General features: G+C 32.5%; 2 protein-coding genes and 1 long non-coding RNA gene across 4 annotated transcripts; 2 read left to right on the top strand and 1 right to left on the bottom strand.

Annotated features, from left to right (window-relative positions):
• Positions 1-9,504: 9,504 nt before the first annotated feature.
• Positions 9,505-12,709, bottom strand: LOC145559562 (uncharacterized). 2 transcript variants are annotated; one of them, XR_014092771.1, is made up of 3 exons: positions 12,465-12,709; positions 10,342-10,480; positions 9,505-10,037 (listed from the first exon to the last, which is right to left on the bottom strand). It is a non-coding gene; the product is annotated as an uncharacterized LOC145559562 (long non-coding RNA). The 2 variants fall into 2 exon arrangements; XR_014092772.1 differs by having other exon boundaries at positions 9,505-9,999; positions 12,465-12,708.
• A 6,809-nt stretch (positions 12,710-19,518) lies between these two features.
• On the top strand, positions 19,519-20,088 carry LOC145557453 (uncharacterized). Its single transcript, XM_081618636.1, has one exon. The coding sequence runs from the start codon at positions 19,519-19,521 to the stop codon at positions 20,086-20,088; it is 570 nt and encodes a 189-aa protein (XP_081474762.1).
• Positions 20,089-20,105: 17 nt separating this feature from the next.
• Positions 20,106-20,581, top strand: LOC145557452 (uncharacterized). Its single transcript, XM_081618635.1, has 2 exons — positions 20,106-20,448; positions 20,574-20,581. Exons 1-2 carry the CDS (start codon positions 20,106-20,108, stop codon positions 20,579-20,581), a joined length of 351 nt encoding a protein of 116 aa, XP_081474761.1.
• Positions 20,582-22,034: the final 1,453 nt, after the last annotated feature.

Below are 22,034 nucleotides of genomic sequence, written 5' to 3'. Positions count from 1 at the left end.
GACTCATAGCCCCTACGTATAATTTTAAGAAATTGGTGGGACTTCCTGTACCATCAAATCTCGTGAGATTCGGCATCTTAAACCCAGGTGGCAGTCGTGCTTTCGGAAATAAGGTGAGACCATGAATATCCAACCAAGGTTCTGCTTTGGTCATACCCTTCAGTACTTCCTTGAGCCTGAGAATATCTTCCTCAATTTTGGTAGGAGCTTCTCTATCACCATTTCCATCATCTAAATGCAATGGTGAAGCTACCTCTGAATCATGGTGAGGAGGAGGAGCACTTGCACTCTGTCTTAACAAACTCTGTGTTGTTTGTTCCATAGTATCTTGACGATCAAGGATAGCTCGCACCATTCCTCGAAGATCATTGGATGGATCAGGGTTTAGCGAACTTTCATGGCCAGGAATCTCGGACATTTCGCTTGGTGGTGGAGAATGAATTTCCCTTGGCGTCGAATGACCCGGTGAGAAGGCTACTGAATCGGATTGTAAACTGTGAAAAGAGGTTTGCCGGACAAGCCTGGATCCTGTGCGGGTCCAGGTGGATTTCCTGGGTAAAAAGGAACATTACAAAAAAAAAACTTCTTCAACAAGCTAAAATAAAATAAGTAAATAATTTTTTTTTTTTTTTAAATGAACACCCCTTTTTTTCTACAAAAAAAAAAAGAAAGGCTTTTTTCAAAAATAAAATAAAAAATTAAAAAAAAATATTGGACCCTACTACGAAGATTCCTTGTGTGTTGAACACACCATTGGTTATTGGCTTATAAAAAACTAAAACTTGAATAAGGATTATTCACCCAAACTTCTTCTCTCTCTAAAATCTCAAGTGTTTTCTTTTGAGATTTTGCTTACTTTGCTTAAATTTAAGTTATGGATCCTAATGCCTCACGCGTTAGAGATTTAATTCACTTCTTCTCTGACACTTCGCGCTCCTCCCTCCAAGAGTTACGAGAAAGAGAACGCAACGAGATTCTTAGTTCAATACGGCCAGAAGATCATCCATCTCAATTTTCTAGGGAAAACCTCTCTCTCCCTTATGATCAAAATTCTACAGCTATCCCACCTTTAGTTCCTCAAGTGAAACTTGCACTAGTGACTGGTCCACCCCAGGTATTCGAGATAAATAACTCTCCAGAGTCACTTTCCTTATTTGTGGCAGATACAATGGTGCTAGCTATGTCTCTATTTCTACGTCTCTGTGATGACTCGTTTTACCCTATCATAGCTACTATAAGCCAACAAAACCTCCCATTCGCTAGCCAACTTGTAGAGAGTCCGAACCTGCCATCACATTTCCCTTTTAATATTCCTATGTACTCATCTCTCAGGTTACTGTTTTGGGATGCTCGTGGGTACTGTACGAGTCAAATATTACATAATATCTCCCTATTACACAAAACCCATATTCCTACTTGTTTGGTCTTACTCATCTCTAATTTGTCAATTGGCAAGGAGGTCTCTGAAAACATAGATGTAACAAGGTCTTGTATTCTCGCGGGGCATAATTCTCTCCCATCAACTCTATTCCTTTAGAGTGACACGTGTTTCTTTTCACTCACTCGATTGTCTGAAGGATCAATAGCCATATCGGCTTACAATACCCCTCGCAGTATTTATTCTGGGACTTCCTCACGCCAAGGGAGAGGCCCACCCCAAAGCTCAGTTAATCATCCCTGGTTGGGTATATCAGACTTCATAACCTACAATCACTTAACAATGATGATGGGTGGTCCTTCAAACAATCGAGAATCTAAGGAGAATTTTCTTCAAAAACTACCTCCGCGTCATAGGCGTTACGTATCTCGTCTCCCTGAGACTTTATGGTCAATAGGTCAAAGGAGTCTCTTCATAATAATAGATAGATTAACTAAGGCATTGTCGACTACTCCTTGGTTACAAGAAGATCCTCATACTCTATCTCTAGCAGCCTTATCAGATGGCTCAGATGGATGTAGAGGTGGGTATATATTGCGAGAACCCAGGCAGTTTGGAAGTTTGGTTTTGGTTCAAGGCTTAGAGGACCTAGCTTTTCCTTTTTCTCGCTTTGTTTTACTTCAAAATGGATTGCAAAAGGCTCGCTCTGTAGAGGTGAAACAATTAGAACTAGTGATGGACGTTAACCGCTTCATCTCATCTTTGTCTAGGCTTGATGTCTACCCAACAAATACCGAGCAGAAGTTATGCGACATACTACTCCTAATGCGCTCTCGTGGTTGGGAAGTTAGTATTCGACATTCCCCTCAAGACATGCTTCGAGGAGTCTGCCTTATGGTTGATCATTGCCAAGGGTTTACTTGGGGTCAAACAGAGGTGTTCGAAGCTCCACCGTCTCCTGAGATTCAGTTAGGGCCTTTTTGACTTTTGCATTATGTATTTTATTTTTATTTACTATTATGGTTATATCACTATGTACATATGAATTAATGTTCTTTTTCGTCTATTTTCCACCTCATGATGAAGGAAAGCAAAATAAATCAATAAATAAATAAGTGAATCCTGCAGCAATAACAAACTGTTAGTGGCCGGGCCCGAAGGCTGCCTACGTATTCTTGAGTGCGGAAATGTGCTGAGTGTAATGTGATTCAGGAAATCAGGCCTATCGTAGTTCGACACAATAAGGAAACCAACTTTTAAATTTTTGCGACTGCACTCAAAGCGAGCTGCCAACGTACCCTGTTACAAGATTTTTTTTCATTTTTTTTTAATTTTTCATTTTTTTCAGGGATCAAGTCGCTCGTAGTTCGCAACAAAAAAAAAAACTTTTACAAAAATAACTTTAATGAAAATGACACTACCATGAATCTATTTCCCCGGTCAAAAGTCGCTTCTCCCAAGCAGCTTTCCATTTAGCAACATAGAAAGGGTTATCTTCTTTGTCTAAGATCCATAATGCCCATGCTTTACATACGACTGTGCACGATTCTGTTGTAAAAAGGTCGATGTTGTCGAGGAAGATGTAGGGTTCCATGATTTCTCGAAGAGATGCCACTTTATTTGCAGATGTTTCAACCCCCTCACAAGGAACTGCTATATCTTGGTCGTAAAGCCAATTAAACCTTCTTCGGATATCATCAGCCTTTGCCTTATTAGGCATCCAATTTGGCTTGTCCCGTTCATTCTCCGGAATAGGAAAATATACTGTTCTTTTTGCAAAGGGTGGGCGCCTTATAACTTCAACAGCTTCATTATTTTCTATGCAATAACCTGCTGTGCTTATGGTGTTTATCCAACCACCATACTATGACGAGCTTTCTTCTTCATAGGCTCCCCTGCTATAGTCACCACATATAGTGATGATTCCCCATGGCGCTCTCATTCTTAATTTTTGATGTAAGCTAGACGAGACTGCTTTACACCCGTGCAGCCATGGTCTCCCTAGTAACAAGTTGCATGAGAGTCGAAAATCGACTACCATAAACTCTATGCTGAACAGAGCATTCTCATGTACCAAAGGTAAGACTATAGAGCCCGTCACTTCCCTAGGTAATTGGTCAAAACCTCTGAGAAGAATGGAGCGATAAGTGATATGTAAATCGTTGTACCCTATCTCGTACAGGTATTCTCGGGAACAAAGATTAACATCAGATCCGGTGTCAACCAACATGTGATTAATATAACTTGCACCGTGTCAAAGAGTGATATGCAGTGGTTCATTATGATAGTGATTAGGGGGTAAATCGCTATCTGTAAAGGTGAGTCCTGGATCAATATCGTGATGTTCGACATTTTTCCCTTTTTGTGAGGAAGAGTGAAAAGCGTCTAAGGTTTTGAATACGTTTTGAGAATACATTGATTCATGGATAGGCACATCATATAATAATTCTGGGCTAGTTTGACGAGAATGGGGGACAATGTTTTTTTGGCGAGAGGCCTTGGATCGTTCTATAGTGGAAACTTTTGGATGCGGGCTTTTATCATTTGGAGATTCAGGCCTTAAATTTAAACTCTTAGAGCCATCATGGAAGGTCAAGGATTCGCGAAGTTGGGCCGGCGTCTTTTGGGATTGAACTAACATAAGGGGATGAAATTGGTAAATCCAAGGCTGACCAAGTTTGATATCATAGGGAACTGGTATATCACAAATTATGTAACTTTGGTGAACCTTACACCTTTGTATTTAACAATTGCATCAATTTTACCGCATACATTTTCATATAAATCGTTATTACAAAAATCATCTATTGTTACAGGTTTAAGTTCTTCTTCCTCGAATTCCCAATCAACAAATGTATGGTACGGGCACATATTAATGGAAGATTCTTCATCAATGTGAACATGATAATACTTGATGTTATGACATATCATTGCATGATCCAGTGAGTCATTTATAAAACCCTTTCTAATCAAATCGTCTTTGACCTGGTGCGGATCAAGTTTGAAGATTTCCCTCAAATCTCTAAAAGGGGTTGAGGCGTTTATGATTGTTCTTTTGAGATAATCACTAAAAGCCCCACGATACATGGAGGAATTTGATAGTAAATCCCATAATGATTTTTCACAATTCTCCTTCTTTGGTCTCGAAGTCGAACCTTCCCCAAAGCTCACCATATTACACACCGTGGTTGCCGTGTGCGGTAAGACTGCATCCCCATGAATGGTTATTACGCCGCCCGGGGTTGAAAATCTGATTTTCTGATGGAGTATGTGTTGTAACCATGATCTTACCAGGGTAAAGGTGAGGCTTTCCGGGTCATCGATTACTTGAAACTCAGAATTACAAACCCAATCATGATATCCTAATGGTAAGGTGATTTCCCCAATTGCCCGCATGAGAGTGCGATCGCTTGTTCTAACCACCTTTTTTGAGGGTCTTAAAGGAGCGTCTTCACACCCTAATTTCTTGAGAATCGTTTTGCTGCAGATGTTGAATGTGGACTCTCTGTTTACCAAAATTCCTGAGACCTTGTAACAATCCGATACCAAGGTAATGGACAAGGGCCGGTCATTACTGTAGTCATTCGGCAAATCTGCATCGGTAAATCGTAGAGTAGGTGGAGTCCACGATCTTGGAATTGGAATTTTCCCATCATAAATGAGTTGTTGGACTGCATGTCTCAGATCACTACAAACATTTGTATTGTGTCCGTAGTCATGACAATAGTTACAATACTTTCCCATATCAGCCCCAGGAGATGGCATAGTGTAGTTATTGTGTTTTGACTTGAGAAAACCCTGTAACTTTAGCCGATGATATATAGAACTTAGTGATTCACACCTCTTAGAGTAAATCTGGCGGATGGAACCCCAACGTTGTCCTCCAATACACATTTGTGCTCCTGTATCCATATCTCGGTCTCTAAACAACAAGTAAACTGCAATTTCAAGAACATGGTTAAGAAAACCTTCAAGGTGTTGAGGGGTATAAGGCTTTCCTTTGAAAAGAACATTAACTCATATATTAATTCATAGATAGTGATTAAACCATTCTTTAAGTTGAAAAGGTTTTAAAGGGAGATTTTGGCATTGCTTAAAATGCACCACATGTGGTGTTAGTAGTCTTAGAAAGTTAAACTCTCTTGAGATCATATGAGGAAAGGTCTAAGTATAACTCTTAGTTTATTGTTGGGTCCATAAGTAAGCTTTCTAAAAAAAATTCACTTAAAACAAGTTTTTGTTGAAAAAAAAAACTTTCATGACAACACGAATGAATCATTAACACAAATGACCGTAGAGTCTTCATGTATGTATTGATGCACATGTTTCTTAAAGGTCAATCCATTTTGAGGAAATTATTAACCAAGTGGCCTCGTATCACTTCCAACTGTGAACACCGAGGGTGGACGTTCCCAACAAAGCCGATTGCAGTAGCGCACAGATGTAGGTTTACGCCCTTAATTCATTAATTTTGTCGTCTAAATCTGACCTTACCAATAGGCAGAGGTGTCGGCCTAAAAAAGAAAAGTAAAAAAAATTCACATGCTCATGACAATTGATGATTGATGAATGATGAATGACCACATGAGTACACTTAACAACGCAAATTCAGGTTTAAACCACTACACATTTAAAAAAACAAAATTCCCCAGCAGAGTCGCCAGACTGTGGTACCTGGTTTTTAGTGGACAGAAATTAGTCTATAAAAGGTTCCACTTAAGTGTCTGATAAGACTTATAAACAAAACTTAGAGTCGCCACCTTATTTTTATCCGAATAAGGACGGATTTTAGAACAATCAATTTTAAGAAATTAAAACTTAATAAAAATCAACTGCTAACTCCATAATAGGAAATAAGGCACAGGGTTCGGGGTTTAGGTTAAGAGAATCGAACGTCTAGAACTCGTCTTCTCTTCCATTCTATGGAACGGGCTCTTACTATTGCGTTGTTAAAAATCAAGTTTTAAGACATATTAACCACATAAAAAAAAAATTAATACAAGGTAGGTTTGAGCACCAAAGTTGCACTACGTACCGATCATAGTGAGATTTTGAATTCACTCACAGATCAAAACCTTCGTAGTTCGGACAAATGCCATGTTTTAAATAACCAATTCCATTAGGTTTTTAATTTGGGTTGTCGACATAAATGCCATTTTTGTAAGTGGGATTTTAGTGATCTTTGACGGATTCACTCATAAAAGTAAAATGAACCACCTTGGTTGAGGAAGATCACCCCGATTAGTGATCACAAAAAAAAAAAAAAAAGGTCTTTTGAATAAGACAATTCAACAAATGCGTCCCAATTGACGACTTTTTAGTGGGTCAAGGTATTTTTTGGAGCGAAACTGTAAGGGTTCACTATATAATCTCACTTTGGGTTTAAATTCACTCAAGGTTAATTTTTGTAAGGTTTTAAGGGTTATGTGTTTAGGCTTAATGGAATTGACCAAATAAAACACGACACCTGTCAAGGCCTTACTTCCAAATAAAAGGGAACAATAAACTATTTAATCATATCTGATTGTCAATTAATCCATCGGGTAATTATGATGGGATATAAGTTTATTTTCATGGAGATGGATAATTGTTACAACCTTATACAACTAAATAATTAATCTTAACCTCATGTTTGAAAATGAGGCCATAACCTCATATTAACTATCATTACTTATTAAAAACAAACAAACAAGTTATGGTTCATTCTTGTGTCGCAAAAGGATTTGAAATAAAAAGGTTCACGAAATTATAAAAGAAAATAATAGACTTTTATTTCTGAAGTCATCTTTAAAAGAAAATTAAAGTTCTTAGGACATCAATTATTTCAAAAGTCATCTTAAAATAAAATTAAAGATTTTTAAAACAACGACATTTAGAATTAAAGACTTTTATTTCTGAAGTCATCTTTAAAAGAAAATTAAAGTTCTTAGGACATCAATTATTTCAAAAGTCATCTTAAAATAAAATTAAAGATTTGTAAAACAACGACATTTAGAATTAAAGACTCTTATTTCTGAAGTCATCTTTAAGGTAAGATTAAAGTTTCTCAAAATAATACTTAGAAATAAAGCTTGTTAAAACTCTTATTTCTAAAATCACCTTTTAAAAAAAATTAAAACATTTTTTTTTTAAGATTCCATAAGTTTAAAAGTATATATATATAATATAGTGTAATATAGGTTTCATACCACCATTAGATTCTTAAAAAGAAATTTTAAAAAAAAATTAAAAAAAAAACAATTAAGAGAAAAACGTGCATATTTCATCTTTTTGATAGCTTGAACTAAAAAAAATCATTAAAAATCATAAAAAAAAAAAAAAAAAAAAAAAAAAAAAAAAACCCGAAAAAATTATTGTGAGATATGGTTGGAAAGCTCTTGAAAATTTCTATCACTTGAGCTAAAGAACTGGAATTGATTCTGGTCGTAAAGGTTCTTTAATAGGCCATCTTTGGGACGTGGTAAGTAGTTCTTTACTCTTGAACAACCTTTGCTTAAACTCTTAATTCCTTAGGTCTTTAAGCTCACTTTAAGAAATACATCATTCTTTTAAAAAATATATAAGGTAGTCACGTGAATGTATTAACCTTTCATATTTAAAATGCATTATAAAGAGATACAATGCAAAATGCAATTAACCCCCCCCCCCCCCACTTTGTAACCTATCACCTCACCAATAGGCTTGGCTTTCTAATGTGAAGTAATGAAAGATTTAGGGCTAATTTAGCACCTAATATCGTCATTACCTCTATTAGTAACACCACATGAAAACAAACACATTAGTTAGCATAATAATAATAATTAAGGAAATTAAGAAAGGAATAAAGATAATACCTTGAACTAGATGTAGCAATTTTTTGGATAACCCTTCTTACTTATCAAGAATGAAAAGATGATTACTCCTTAGTTAAAGTGTAATAAAGAGACTAAGTGATTTTTTTTTGGAATTTTGAGATATTAAAAGAAATTAATGCAAAATAAAGCTAAAGAACTTTTTTTTTTTATTTTTAAATTATAGAAAATAATCTTAAAATAAAACTAAATCTTAAGAAAAAAAAAATTTAGTTTTTTTTAATATAGACTAGGATACTTGAGCAATTAAACTAATATTTTTAACAAAGATAATAATAACAACAATACTTGAACTTGAAATATTTTTTGTGTTTTTTTTTTATAGGAATTAAAGATAATAACAATACTTAAATAAAAAAATAGAAATAAAAACTTAATTATAAGATGCTTTTAATAAGCTAATAACTTAAAAATAAAGCTAAATTAGAGAGATTTTAACTAAAACACAGATTATAAGAGAAATTTTTAGAGAGAATTTTTAGAGAGAGAAGTTGTAAGAATTTTTTGATGTGTTTAAAATTTGAGAATTAGGGGGGTATTTATAGGAACATAAAGGGGTTAATTTGTAAATAAAAGAAAGTAAATAAATTAAAATTCAAGGATTATTTTGGTAAATATCAAGATTTTGGTAATAATGAGAATCTTGATATTAAATTCTCTTGTTTTACATGTAACAAACTTGCTAATCTGTTTTGCAACACTTAAACTGATAAAATAAAGAAAATTGTACACTAGTACATAATTAACTTTATGTAACACCCAAAAAATGTTACGTAAAGTGTTAAAAGTGTTATTATAGACAATAGGTAACACTTCAGTGGGTGATACATCCGCCCATGTTACCTAATGTCTTATGTATCACTTTAGTAGTGTATGGTAACACTTTTGAAAGTGTTACTATAAACCTTGTTATGTAACACTTTTTTATATTATAAGTATCATTTTTAAAGTGTTACTTTTTATTTCATATGTATCACTTGTCTTTAGTAACATTTTTCAATCATATAGTAACACTTTATCAAACATTATGTATCACTTTTGAGAACTAATATAACACCTTTTTTATTATTAGGTAACATTTTTTAATCTCTCTTTGATGCATAGTATCACTACATTTGACATTATGTATCACTTTTTGCAAATTAACGTAACACCTTGTTAAATAATAGGTAACATTTATTATTATTTACTTCTACAACTACTAACACTGATTATTTAAAATAGGCAACTTTTAAAAATTTTTTAATATATAAAATAATATTAACATGTGCAACAACCACAAATGTAAAATTAACATATATGATAAACAATATTTTGAATTGATATAATATCATATTTCCTTTAAAAAAAATTCATAAACACCATTTGTTTTTTTTGGCTAAACAATCTAATAATCCTAACAAAAAAAATTCAACTTCGATCACTAGACCACCAAATTCCAAAACAAAAATAGCAAAATAACAGTAACATAGAGCAGTAGTGACTCCAGACAACGGCAACTGTCAGGAGCTGGCAGTAACAAATAGCAGTAGACAGCAGTAACAACAGTTACAGCAGCAACATTCAACGTAATAGTGACAACAGCGAGCAACAGTACTACCGGAGGACTCCAATTTTCAATCGCGGGAAAAAAAATGTTTATCTAAGTTGATCTTATATATATTATGTATCTCCCAAAGCATTGGCAGCTACATATGTGCACGCATGGTTCTTGTGGGCTTGTGGCTTCATTACTTGCTACTCTAATCCTTCATCTTGATCCATTTGATCCTATGTAATGTGTGAGAAATCATCATATATTAGACAACCTGAAATATGGATTCATGAAAATCATTTAAAGTATTACATGATTTTTTAACAATTAATTTTTTGAAATACAATCTGAGTTACAATCTGGCATAAATCATAGTATAATACCCTCATTTCCTAAATTACTCACTTTCTCTCCAACTCTCTTCTAGGATTACAAGTGTTATACCATTCAGGCAACCACCAATAAGATAAGGAAGAAAAATGAACTTCATTATTTTATAGAGATTTAATCTATAAAATTTGGAAATGAATAAGAATTCAAGGGTTTGTGAATTTGATAAATTTGAAAAAACAAATTACCTCAAAGAGTGATTTGATAAGTTGAGAGAGCTAGATGTTCGAGCAGCTTTGAGCACTCGATTCATAGTATTTTTCTGATATTCTTCCGAAAAGGGTTAAGTCAAATGAAACTTTGGTGAAAAACTTGGTTGTCATGACCCTGATACAAATCAAAAATTTCAATTCAAGAAACATGATATATTTAAACCATACTATAAGTACAACTGATGTAGTTACATTTAAGTTGATCACATCAAGTAATCTTCTCTTTTCATTTTTTTGGTTTTACTAATCTTAGATTATCTTCATTCGGAAAGCACTCTTTATGGTATACTTGGGCTTCTTATCGAGTTGTGTCAATAAAAACCTATCATCGACACAATTAGATCACTTCATAATTAAACTAATAAAAAAAATAACTACATAGTTGATAATGTATTACTCACTTCCAAAATGATAAATAGACTAAAAATTAGCAATATATACTAATCATCAAAAACTAAATAATTCTATGTCTACCAAATTTCATTAAAACTCAACATATATACATAACTTCAAATTTCATAATTAATGATAAAGTCAAAACTTTTTAAGTTCACACACACTCCAGTTTCAACACATTGATGCTGCCAACCAGCGAACAGATATAGTAATTGATAACTATGAATGCAAATAAATAGAAAGAATCAGAATAAGAAGGGTTATTACTTGACTTCAACTTAATCCATTCCGTAAACAAAACACTACAGAAAGATCACAATGGTTGAAATGAAACCACTTCAGCCATATCATGAACTAAAGCTTTATTAAAAAGGGAGCTCTTTTTAGAAAAACTAAACTATGAAACCAAAAAGCATAATTTAAAAAATAATAATAGCTTATACCATCCCAATAATCTTCTAATTACGAATCAAACCTAAAAAGACTATGCAACTTCACACCACTTGTAACCAAGATAATATTCCCCAATTTCCCAATTTTGCTCCTAGAAAAGAATCAGATTGCAGAAAATTTTATCATATCTTAAAAATAAATTTGAATATGACAGCCCCAAAAGCATTTATACCATTGCCCCATAATATAAATAAACAAAAAAATTATCACATAAATTACAATTTTCCCACACTACACTACTTCAACATCATCCAAAATAATGAAAATCAGTACCTTTAGAGTTGCAAAGAAAATACACCAATAAGGGAGGAATTTCAATTAGTTTGTGTCGCTTGTTGTATAAACTTACACATCAGAGTCCAATTAGCATAGCTAGTACAAGAAAAAAACAAGTGAAAGGGCATTAGACAGAAAGGAAACAGCCAGCATTGGCCAATTACTGCTTCTTTCTTTGTCAACTGCACTTTAATGACTCTCGGTTCATGTAGGCAACTCCATCCTTTTGGAAATAAGGCTTTGGTTTTGTTATCTTTGTGATAGAAGATCAACATAACAGCAATGACAGCTGCATCTATATTGTAGCTTCTTGTTAAAAGGAGGTCTGAATAGATGTACAAAGCCTTGCCCCTAAGTCCTTAACTCTATTAATGGAGACAGAAGTCAGCCAAACAGAGTAGCCAGATTTGAATTGAAATTCTTGACCCCACTCTAACTTGACCGTGGACTTTGTAAATGGTTGAAGGCATGGCTTCCCATAGCGATTTCCCAGTCCCCCCCCCCCCAAAGGATTTTTTCCATAATACGAAGTACTCTTTAAAAAACTTACTATGTTTGCTTTTTTATATACTCTAATCGTAATATGATAAAGAGTTAATTCGACAATCACCATTGATGGACTTCCTTCAAAATCCAATTCTGCAAAACCATCACACTATTCAAACTCTCACAACACCTAAACCTTAAAAACTAACATATGTCAATAATCAGACAAATTAAAACCAAAATAGCACACAAAAATAGAAATTAACAACGAAATTTGAAATCTAGAACCCTAAATCTTACAAAAATCAATAATAAAGCGAATTACTACCAAAATTAGCACTAACATTAGCAATTCAACGTGAAACTGTAGAAAATTCAGAAGTTGAGATTCTTAATATACATATGATCAATAAACGAGCATAATTAAACAATTTGGGGATTTAAAATGAAACCCTAGAAATTAAATCACGATAAAGAGAGAAAATTACCATCACGTTTAAGAAATGTAGAGGAAGCGACAATAAAAAAACAGCGGAATTAGCAGCGAAATTACCATCACCACATCCCTTCTCCAACCGTTCAAATATTTTCATCCCTCCTTTTGATCTTCTCTATCGTCGGCCATGTAAAGAAGGAAAGGGGATGCCAATGGAAGGAAAAGTGAAAATGAATAGGGAAACATGCGCCTAAAATAACTTTGGAAATAGAAGAAAGAATAAGGGCAAGGGCAAAATAACCAAACTTTGATACTCGTAATTATTCAAGGGAGAAGAGGGCAAAATAGGTGTCACCATCCCTCATAAATAAAGTTAAAAAAAGTGAGGGTATAATGATCTTGAAACAGGTAACAATATTTTGAATCTCCAAAAAAGGAAAACGGGAACTATATCATGAAAAAGAGGGAGTAAAAGATTTGGGGGAAATCGGTTCCCTTAACTCAATTACAAGAATACTCTTAAAAAAAACAAGGGTACCAGTTCGAACCGAACCGATGCCCTTGTATGTCGGTTTATTTTTTATTTATCCAAGTAAAGCTTACAATTGCAATCAAGTGTTAATATTATAATAGTGTTATAGTCAAATGATTCCCAATAGAAATGTTACTATAAAGTGTTACTTAATATCAAAGTGTTACAATCAAGTGTTACTTAATATCAAAGTGTTACAATAAAGTGTTACTTAAGCTCAAAGTGTTACAATTAAATGTTACGTGATGTTAATGTGTTACAAAAGTGTTACTTATAAATTAGTTAAGGTTCTAACCTTCAAAGTGATACCATTTGGTGTTACCTAAGGTCACTTTTTAGTCGTGCCATAACTCAAAAAAAAAAATAATACTCACATGCATGGTATATAATAAAAGAGTGCCTAAATTTAATTAGTGACTATTATATTCGCCAAGATGTTAAAACAACACTTATACAAAAAAAAAAAAATAAAAAAAAAAAAAAAAAAAAAAAAAAAAAATCAGCTCTGAGAGGTCAGCTCTAAAAGATACACAAAGACATCAGGTTACAATACTAATAGGGTTGGACAAAATATCTCAGAGTTAGTAAAAAAAAGTAAAAAGAGAAATAACACCTGCCCTCATTAGATGGTACATATAAACTTACCCAAGAATATCTAAACATACGACAAAACCTTATACATACGAGCATTTCAAATAATAACCCTTACTAAAAAGTAGATCATATAAAAATCATAAGATTGACATGGTCAACGTGAAAATATATCATACAATATTAAGTCATACAACATGAATTTAAGGTGGTCAAGAGTAAAATATATTCCCTTGACCAAATGACCTAAAAAAAAAAGGTGAACTTTTATCTTGCTTTACTCTACTAAAACACAAATTTATATTTATCATAGACGTAAAAAATACAGACAAAAGATACAAAACTAGATCAAAACAACATAAAAACAAATAAAATGGAAGCCACATTCACGTCGGCGAAGCAAATCAACGTAACGGAAATTACTATTTGGAATAGTGTCAAATAGTGTTTGAATAGTTTCAAATAGTGTTTTGAATAGTGAGGTGCAATACATGACACGTCTGAAATCTAGCTGTCCCAATTAGCGTCAGATAAATATTGATGCAATTAGTCCAAATTGAAATTTATTGGATACAATATTAACCGCGGGGGATAAAAAAAAGGTGACGTTATTTCACAATTGACAATTACTTATCAAAACTAACAAAAGAATACACAAACTAGACTGAGTAAACAAACCATAAAAAAAAAAAAAGACAAAAAAAAAAAAAAAAAAAAAAAAAGAAAAGAAAAGAAAACAAACGTGAATGTCAGAACTCATTTTCGTTTTTGTTGAAATGAAAGTCAGAACCCATAAGTTATAAGAATTCTCAGAAAAGCAAAATATCATTGAAATGATACGAAGCACGATCCTATTTTTTAGGAACAAACACTATTCATCTATACGTGCAATTATACATTTACATCCATACGTATCCCTCTTTTATTCTCATCCATACAATACTCAATTATCCTTAGATAAATATCAATGGGTTTGGTCCGAACTTATATTTATCGGATCAAGTATTAACTGCGGGACAAAAAGACAAAGATATTATAACAAGCGTACATAAAAGGGGGCCCCTTTAGGACTATAACATTTAGTACTCATTTAGGTGTGGAAATGTTTGTCATTTCCCTATATTGGTTGGACATGAGTCTTTAGAGTAGTGGACTTTATAGCTTAGGTAGGCTTAAGGCAAGGTTCAAGGACTGGGTCTATCGCCTCTAACAACAGTCTTCGATAAAACTGATCATATAATAGGGTAGTGCACAGATAAAAAAAAATAAAAAAAAAAACTAGATAAAAAAAAAAAAATTCTAATTGTCTAAGTGAACATATTAATATACTTACTATACTCTAAAGGGTTAAACAATGCTTGCTTATAAGGAAAATGACACATTCCTCTGGGGAGACAATGAAAAAAAAATATTTACTTTATACTATACGATTATTATACATACACTTATAAAAAAAATACGGTCTAAAATACGTACTTTTTACTATAAAAAGAAATTATCCTTATCCAAAATCTCCACTCACCACTTAATTCTTATCTTCTTCCATCTTCCTTCTTACCCGAAAAAATCAAACAAAAACCACCATTAAACTCAAACACCATGTTTCAAGAAAACCAGGAAGATCAGCCTGTCTTCACCTTTGAGGAAGACATGAGGATGATAAGGGTGTACTTCATGTACATTGTGGGGCTAGTGGTTCTCCTAATGGTTGTATTAATTTACTTGTTAATCCATAATTAAAAACCTGAAAATTACTTCGGTGGAGCAGGGTAGAAATGCATGTAGTGTTAGTTGTACTTCAATATTTTGTAATTTTGTAGTTTAGAAGTACAAATTATAACATGTATTTTGGGAACTATGAATAAAAATCATTATTATTACTCGTTTTCTTTGTTTTAAATAATAAAACGAGTGTCATTAAGTTTATAAAAATAATTAGCAAAATAATAATAATTATTTGCAAAGAAAACGATAACTATAAATAAAAGATAATTAATAATGATAATTACAAAGGTAAGATCAAAATTTGGTGTCTACAGGTAGAACTGTGGAAATAGATAAGGAATTTAGTTACGTATATGTGCATGAAGATTGTAGGATATGAAATGAAATATTGGTTTAAGTTATATTTTAAGTCTATTAGTTGAAAAGACAATTTTTATATAATTCAATTCATATGTTATGTGATGTATATTAACTGGTTCAACTTTATTTTATTATGATGGAAATGAAATACTTCATTTTCTTAATTGAATTTGCAAATTATAGAATGTATAAAGATTTAAACAAAAAGATTAAAAGGGGTGACATGTGTTATATGTGGTAGTGAGTGACTTGGGATGACATTTGTCATAAGAAAAATTATGGTTTGTGTTTTTAAGTACTAAGAGCAAGATTAGCGCAGCTAGCCCTGAGACTCACGGCGACATCATCATTTTTTGATTTTTTGATCTTAAGATAAGACTTTGTTTTTGTAATGCATTTAAGAAGCTAAGTCTTAACAAAATCTGAAGTGGAGTCTTGAAAATTCAAGACTCAACTTAAGACTCAACTCTGCACACTATACACCGTGTTTTCCCTATATGTACATCAAAACACAGTGTTTTGATAAAAAAAAACATTTTTTTTATTTCTTAAATACATTAAAATCTATTTACATTTCTTCAAAAAAAAAAAAAAAAAAAAGAATTCTATGTCGTTTTAAAAAAAATGTATGTACATTGTTTCCAAAATTTTTTTATAGATTTGTACGTTGGTTTTAATTTTTTATGTGCAAAAATCATTGTTTGTTCTATTTTATCTTAACTATGTACTTAATCTTGTTGTAAAAAAAATAAAAATACATACCAATCACAACAATTATCAATTTATCTTGTATTTAAATTATCCTTTTTTTTTTATTGTTTGTTGGTTTTTAATATTTATCATGTGTGTACCTAGTCATAATTAAATTACTCTATATATGTATTATAAAAGCTAAATATCCTATTGATTTTGCTATCATTTATTTGTCTTCTTTAAAAGCCTACAAAAAAAATATAAACAACGTACAATAATTTGATTTGCACGTTCAACAGCTTTCTTCAAAATATGGATCCCATTCAAAAGTTTGATTTGCAATCTTTTATGAATTTGATTCAAAGCAATAATAATCAAAATCTACCCTCACAACCAATGCAAAATTCTCAAAATACGCAAGTCCAAAATTTAGCCAATTTTCTCCAAGCTTCATCCCAACTCCCTGAATTTTCTAGCCAACAAGGGTTGGATAGTATTGAGGTACAAACTCCTCCTACGACTACTCAAGGTCGAAAAAGAAAATCGACTCCTTGGACGATTAAAGATGATTGTCTCCTAGCTACTGCATGGTTACATAGTAGTAAAAATAAAATCACCGGTAATTCACAAAAATCGGATGATTATTGGATACAAGTGACATATTTATTCAATGAGAATAAGGAGAAGGATCAAGCTCCAAGGGAAACAAATCAGTGCAAGCAACACTAGTGGATTATCACTGGAGCAGTGAATAGATTTGTTGGGTGCTATAGTCAATATGAAAATAAAAGTGGGTATGATGAGTCACTGAAAATTTCCGATTCTCATTCTTTGTATGAAACAAAGTACAATACTACATTCTCATACCAACATGTTTGGAGTATTGTACGCAACTCAGATAAATGGAAGCAAGAAAACAGTAAACGAAAAGTTATGAATGGTGGTAATTCCAAGCAAGGAGAACACAAATCATCTAGTGAGGATATTGATGATTTAGAAAAAATCGATGAGGGTCGACCCATTGGCTAAAAAGCAGCTAAGGAGGCAGCAAAAAAAAAAGGGAAAAATATACAAATTGATTATAGTTCTACTGTGTTCGAGATTAGTAACATTGAACAATTACATAGTAGCAACTTATAACAAATACTTGAAATGAAAGAGAGAGAGATTGCACTCAAACAACAAGAGATTGAACATCAAATAATTTATGCCGATGTTAGTAAGATGAACCCCTTACAAAAAAAGATGCACGAAAAGAATTTGCAAGCAATAGCTGAGAAATATGGTTTGAATGTCGATGATTAGTTTATTTATTTCAATTCAATTAAGTAAATTTTATTCTGTTAGTTTTTACGTATTCCGTTGATTTCTTTTGCTTATTTTTTTGCTAATCAAATATAATGTAAGTTGATTTCAATGAATAAAACAATTATTAGTTCTTTTTTTTTTTTTTTTTTTTGGTGAGGATAGTATTAGAGATAATATCAGGAGAATATCTTGATATTATTCTCATTATGTATCACTCCTATAATGCCGGCAAGATTAATTATATAAGATTAGTTCCTTTGATCTTGCATGCCTATTATGCCTAACTTATATCAATCATAATATTATAGTATAGCTGTACTACATTATTATTGTAAACGTTTTTATTTCTTTTCTATTATAGCTAACTCTCTTGTAATTATAATTGTATTTGGTACTTCTTGAATTGCAATACAAAACACCTTCGATCCTTTCACATATTGGCATGCAAACGGTGGTTAAGCTAATCTAGTTAGTTGTATATATCTAATTATCACCGTTTGCATAATTATAGTAATTTGTTCTAACCCAAAACGCAAACAACGACAAGGATAACTACTATACTAAAAACTAAAAGGAACTATCTAGAAAGAATTGCTAAAAGATTTGATTGATACGGTGATTATATATCTAGTTAGTTGTATTTATCTAGTTACGCAAACGGTGATTATGTATACTACGTATACTTATCATATATTATATAATTACGGTGATTATGCTACGGTGATTATGCAAGAGTTTAGCACTATCCTAGGCTATAATCTAGGAAACTAATTACACCAAAAACGTATAACAGAAGCAATAAACTAGGGAGATAATCTTTAGAGAAATTATCTCCTTTGACTAAATACAAATATGTACCATATATTTAACAATTGTATATTTCTAATTTACTTAATTTATATTTACTTCCGTTACTTTTAGTAAATGGTTCAGCTAATCTAGTTAGTTGTCAAACATTTAACTTTTAGTATATTTTAGTAAGCTAATTTAATTTGTAGCCTAACTTCAAGCTTCCAATTTGTACATATCTATGATTTACAATACAACAATAACGTAATTTATTTCCAATTTGTACATATCCGAGTAAAATTGTAGCTCGTTGACTACTACTTTCAACAAATGCTTCATTATACATATTACTTCCTCTGTTCTTTTTTACTTGACCCGTTTCTTTTATCACGCTTGCCAATGCAAAACTTTAACGGTCAATAACTTTAATTCTCCATAATTAAAAAATATAAAAGCTATATATTATGATAGTACTTATTGAGACGAATTCAAAATGATCCAACATGAATATGTTTTTCCTTACATATTATTCACAAAACACGGTCAAAGGAGGGACGGTGAATAGTGTAAAAGTCAAAGCGGGTCAAGTAAAAAAGAACAGAGGAAGTATAAAATAACAATTAAATTTCAAATATCAAACTTTGTTTAGATATTGGTAGTTTCAAATATAGTAGTTAAAAAATAGCCGTTGAAGTATTTAATTTTTGAAAAGTTGTTGAACAAAGGCTATAAGTTAGAAATATATAAATTTTATCCGCCATCACAACTCACATACTCTCTTTCTTGAATAATTATAACACTCTTAATACCATCTTTTTCAACCTAGCAATTGGGAACTATGTCAAATGTCGTCAATGGCCAGCAAATAATTGACGAATACATTTAGAGCTTCTTAAATTCATATGTAGAAGATACTATTACTTTTGATATTTTAACAAGTATCAACGTTGCAATTACACAAGTTGTCTCATCCTCTACTAAAAACACTAGAAAAAAATGAAATCCTGACACCGATAGGCGTCGTGAAGAAGGCCATCTATGAATATGGAATGATTACTTCTCTAACAATCCTATATATTCAGATGATCAATTTCGGCGAAGGTTTCGAATGAGGAGGAGTTTGTTCCTTCGTATTGTAAATAATCTAGAAGATCATTACGAGTATTTTAAACAAAGATATGATGCTGTTGGTAGAAAAAGATTATCCCCTCTTCAAAAGTGCACTGCAGCAATGAGAATGTTGGCGTATGGGGTTTCAGGCGATGTTATAGATGATTATGTGAGAATTTCTGGAAACACGGCAATTGAGTGCCTTAAAAAATTTTGTATTGGTATCAATGAGATATTTGGAAAGCATTATTTGAGAAGCCCTACAACTGATGACATTCATAACATACTTGAGGAATCGGAGCGTCGTGGTTTTCCGGGTATGCTTGGTAGCATCGATTGTATGCATTGGAAGTGGGAGAAATGTCCGGTCGCATGGCAAGGCATGTACACCCGAGGTGATCAAGGTAAGTCCATTATGATTCTTGAAGCTGTAGCTTCTTATGATTTGTGGATTTGGCATGCATACTTCGGAGTTGCAGGATCTAACAATGATATCAATGTGTTGGATCGCTCGCCAATATTTAATAATTTTCTTGAAGGATGTGGTCCTGAAGTTCATTTACTTTAAATGGATCTATATACAATATGGGATACTATCTTGCAGATGGGATTTATCCAGAATGGTCAGTTTTTGTAAAAACCATTCCTCGGGCAGATTTGTTATCAGAGAAGAGGAAGTTGTTTGCAAGACTTCAAGAAGGTGCAAGAAAGGATATCGAACGAGCATTTGGGGTGTTACAAAAAAGATTTGCAATAGTTTCTAACCCAGCACGTCTTTGGGATAAACATGAGGTTGGAGATGTCATGCAAGCATGCATTATATTGCATAATATGATCATCGAGGATGAAAGAAATGACATAGCATTGGATGCAGAAGTATCATATGATAGAGCTAGGAGTCAAAGAGATGGACCCCAAGTGCAAGCTGGTCTCCTTCCAAATTATTATGCCAATCGTGAAAAATACTTTGAGAACCATCGAAGACTTAGGCAATGTTTGGCAATTGGCTTTTTAATGGCTTTTTGGTTAGCTTTTGGCTTTTGGCTCTTTTAGGTGGTTAAACAGCCAAAAAATGTGTTTGGTAATTGGCTTTTTAGTCAGCGAAAAAGCTGGCTTTTAAGCCAAAATGAAAAAGCTGCTTTGAGTAGCTTTTTTGTTGGCTTTTGGCTTGTTGGCCCACAAATTATCTAATAAACAGCCAACAACCAACAATTAATTTACCAAACATTTTTATAAACAGCCAGCTTAAACAGCCAATTTCAAAAGCCAATATAAACAGCCAACAACCAACAATTAATTTACCAAACACTTTTATAAACAGCCAGCTTAAACATCCAATTTCAAAAGCCATTATAAACAGCCAACAACCAACAATTAATTTACCAAACACTTTTGTAAACAGCCAGCTTAAACAACCAATTTCAAAAGTCATTATAAACAGCCAAACATTCCAGCTGGTCAAACAAGCCAAGTGAACCAGCCAACAGCCAACCGCCAACAGCCATTTGCCAAACAAGGCCTTAGAAATCGGAGAAGACATCATCAATTGCAACATGATTTGGTTGAACATTTGTGGATTCGTTTTGGGGGAAGTGATATTTGAATTCAGATCAATTTTACATTAGTCATTTTTATTTTACATTTATAACTATTTAATGCAATATGTGTAATTTTAAAATTTCATGCATTTTTAAATCAATTAAATTCATGTAGTTCCATTATAATTGATTTTTTTTTGCTTGATCATTTTGCTATTATTTTTCAACTATGACATCTAAATTGGGTTAGAAATTTGTTACCCCACTGTGAATATTTATATCATATTAAAATTGTATATGTATTCCGAAAAAATATATATTGAAATATATATGTTAAAAGACAAAAAAAAATTAATAAATATTTTAAAGAAATCTAAAATAAGTCTTAGGATTGAAGAGATAAATCTGATTGAGTCTTAAGCAGTCTTAATATAATTAAAATTAAAAAAAATAATTAAATTTAATATAAAATCTGGTGTGGCAATTAATTAAAATCTTAAGACCAGACAGGGCTAATCTTGCTCTAAGTATAGATAGATTACAAGAAAAGTTAATTTTAATTGTGCATAGTATGATAATTTTAACCAACCTAGTATATATAGATATTATAATGTTATAGTCCCTCCGTTACATATTACTCGCAATAAAGAGACGTTATTTGTGCGACATAATTTTTTTTTTATTGCGAGGCGTAGATTAGGAGGAAAAAAACCATACTCCATATTGTGTATGACTGTATAAGTACTCCAGTATAAAGTTTTTTACCCCGTATACCAAACAAGTTTTTTTTTTTTTAGGGAAATATACCAAACAAGTTAAAAAAATGTAACTTTGTAAGAAAAGTTGGCATTTTCCGAAAAAAGAAAAAGAATTGATTGAAAAATGAGGGACCACCCTCCACAATACGCAAACGAAAGACGCAACTGCTTGCTTACCAAAGCCAGGATAGTACACTGTACGAGTACTCCAAATTTCA

This window comes from Chenopodium album, chromosome 9 (genome assembly GCF_948465745.1).
Source record: "Chenopodium album chromosome 9, dcCheAlbu1.1, whole genome shotgun sequence".
NCBI classification, from domain to species: Eukaryota; Viridiplantae; Streptophyta; class Magnoliopsida; order Caryophyllales; family Amaranthaceae; genus Chenopodium; species Chenopodium album.
This window is presented reverse-complemented; position numbering and strand designations above follow the sequence as displayed.

Excerpts from the sequence above, each read along its gene's own strand:
- LOC145557453 (XM_081618636.1), top strand. The coding sequence starts at position 19,519 with ATGAGGAGGAGTTTGTTCCTTCGTATTGTAAATAATCTAGAAGATCAT.
- LOC145557452 (XM_081618635.1), top strand. The coding sequence starts at position 20,106 with ATGGGATACTATCTTGCAGATGGGATTTATCCAGAATGGTCAGTTTTT.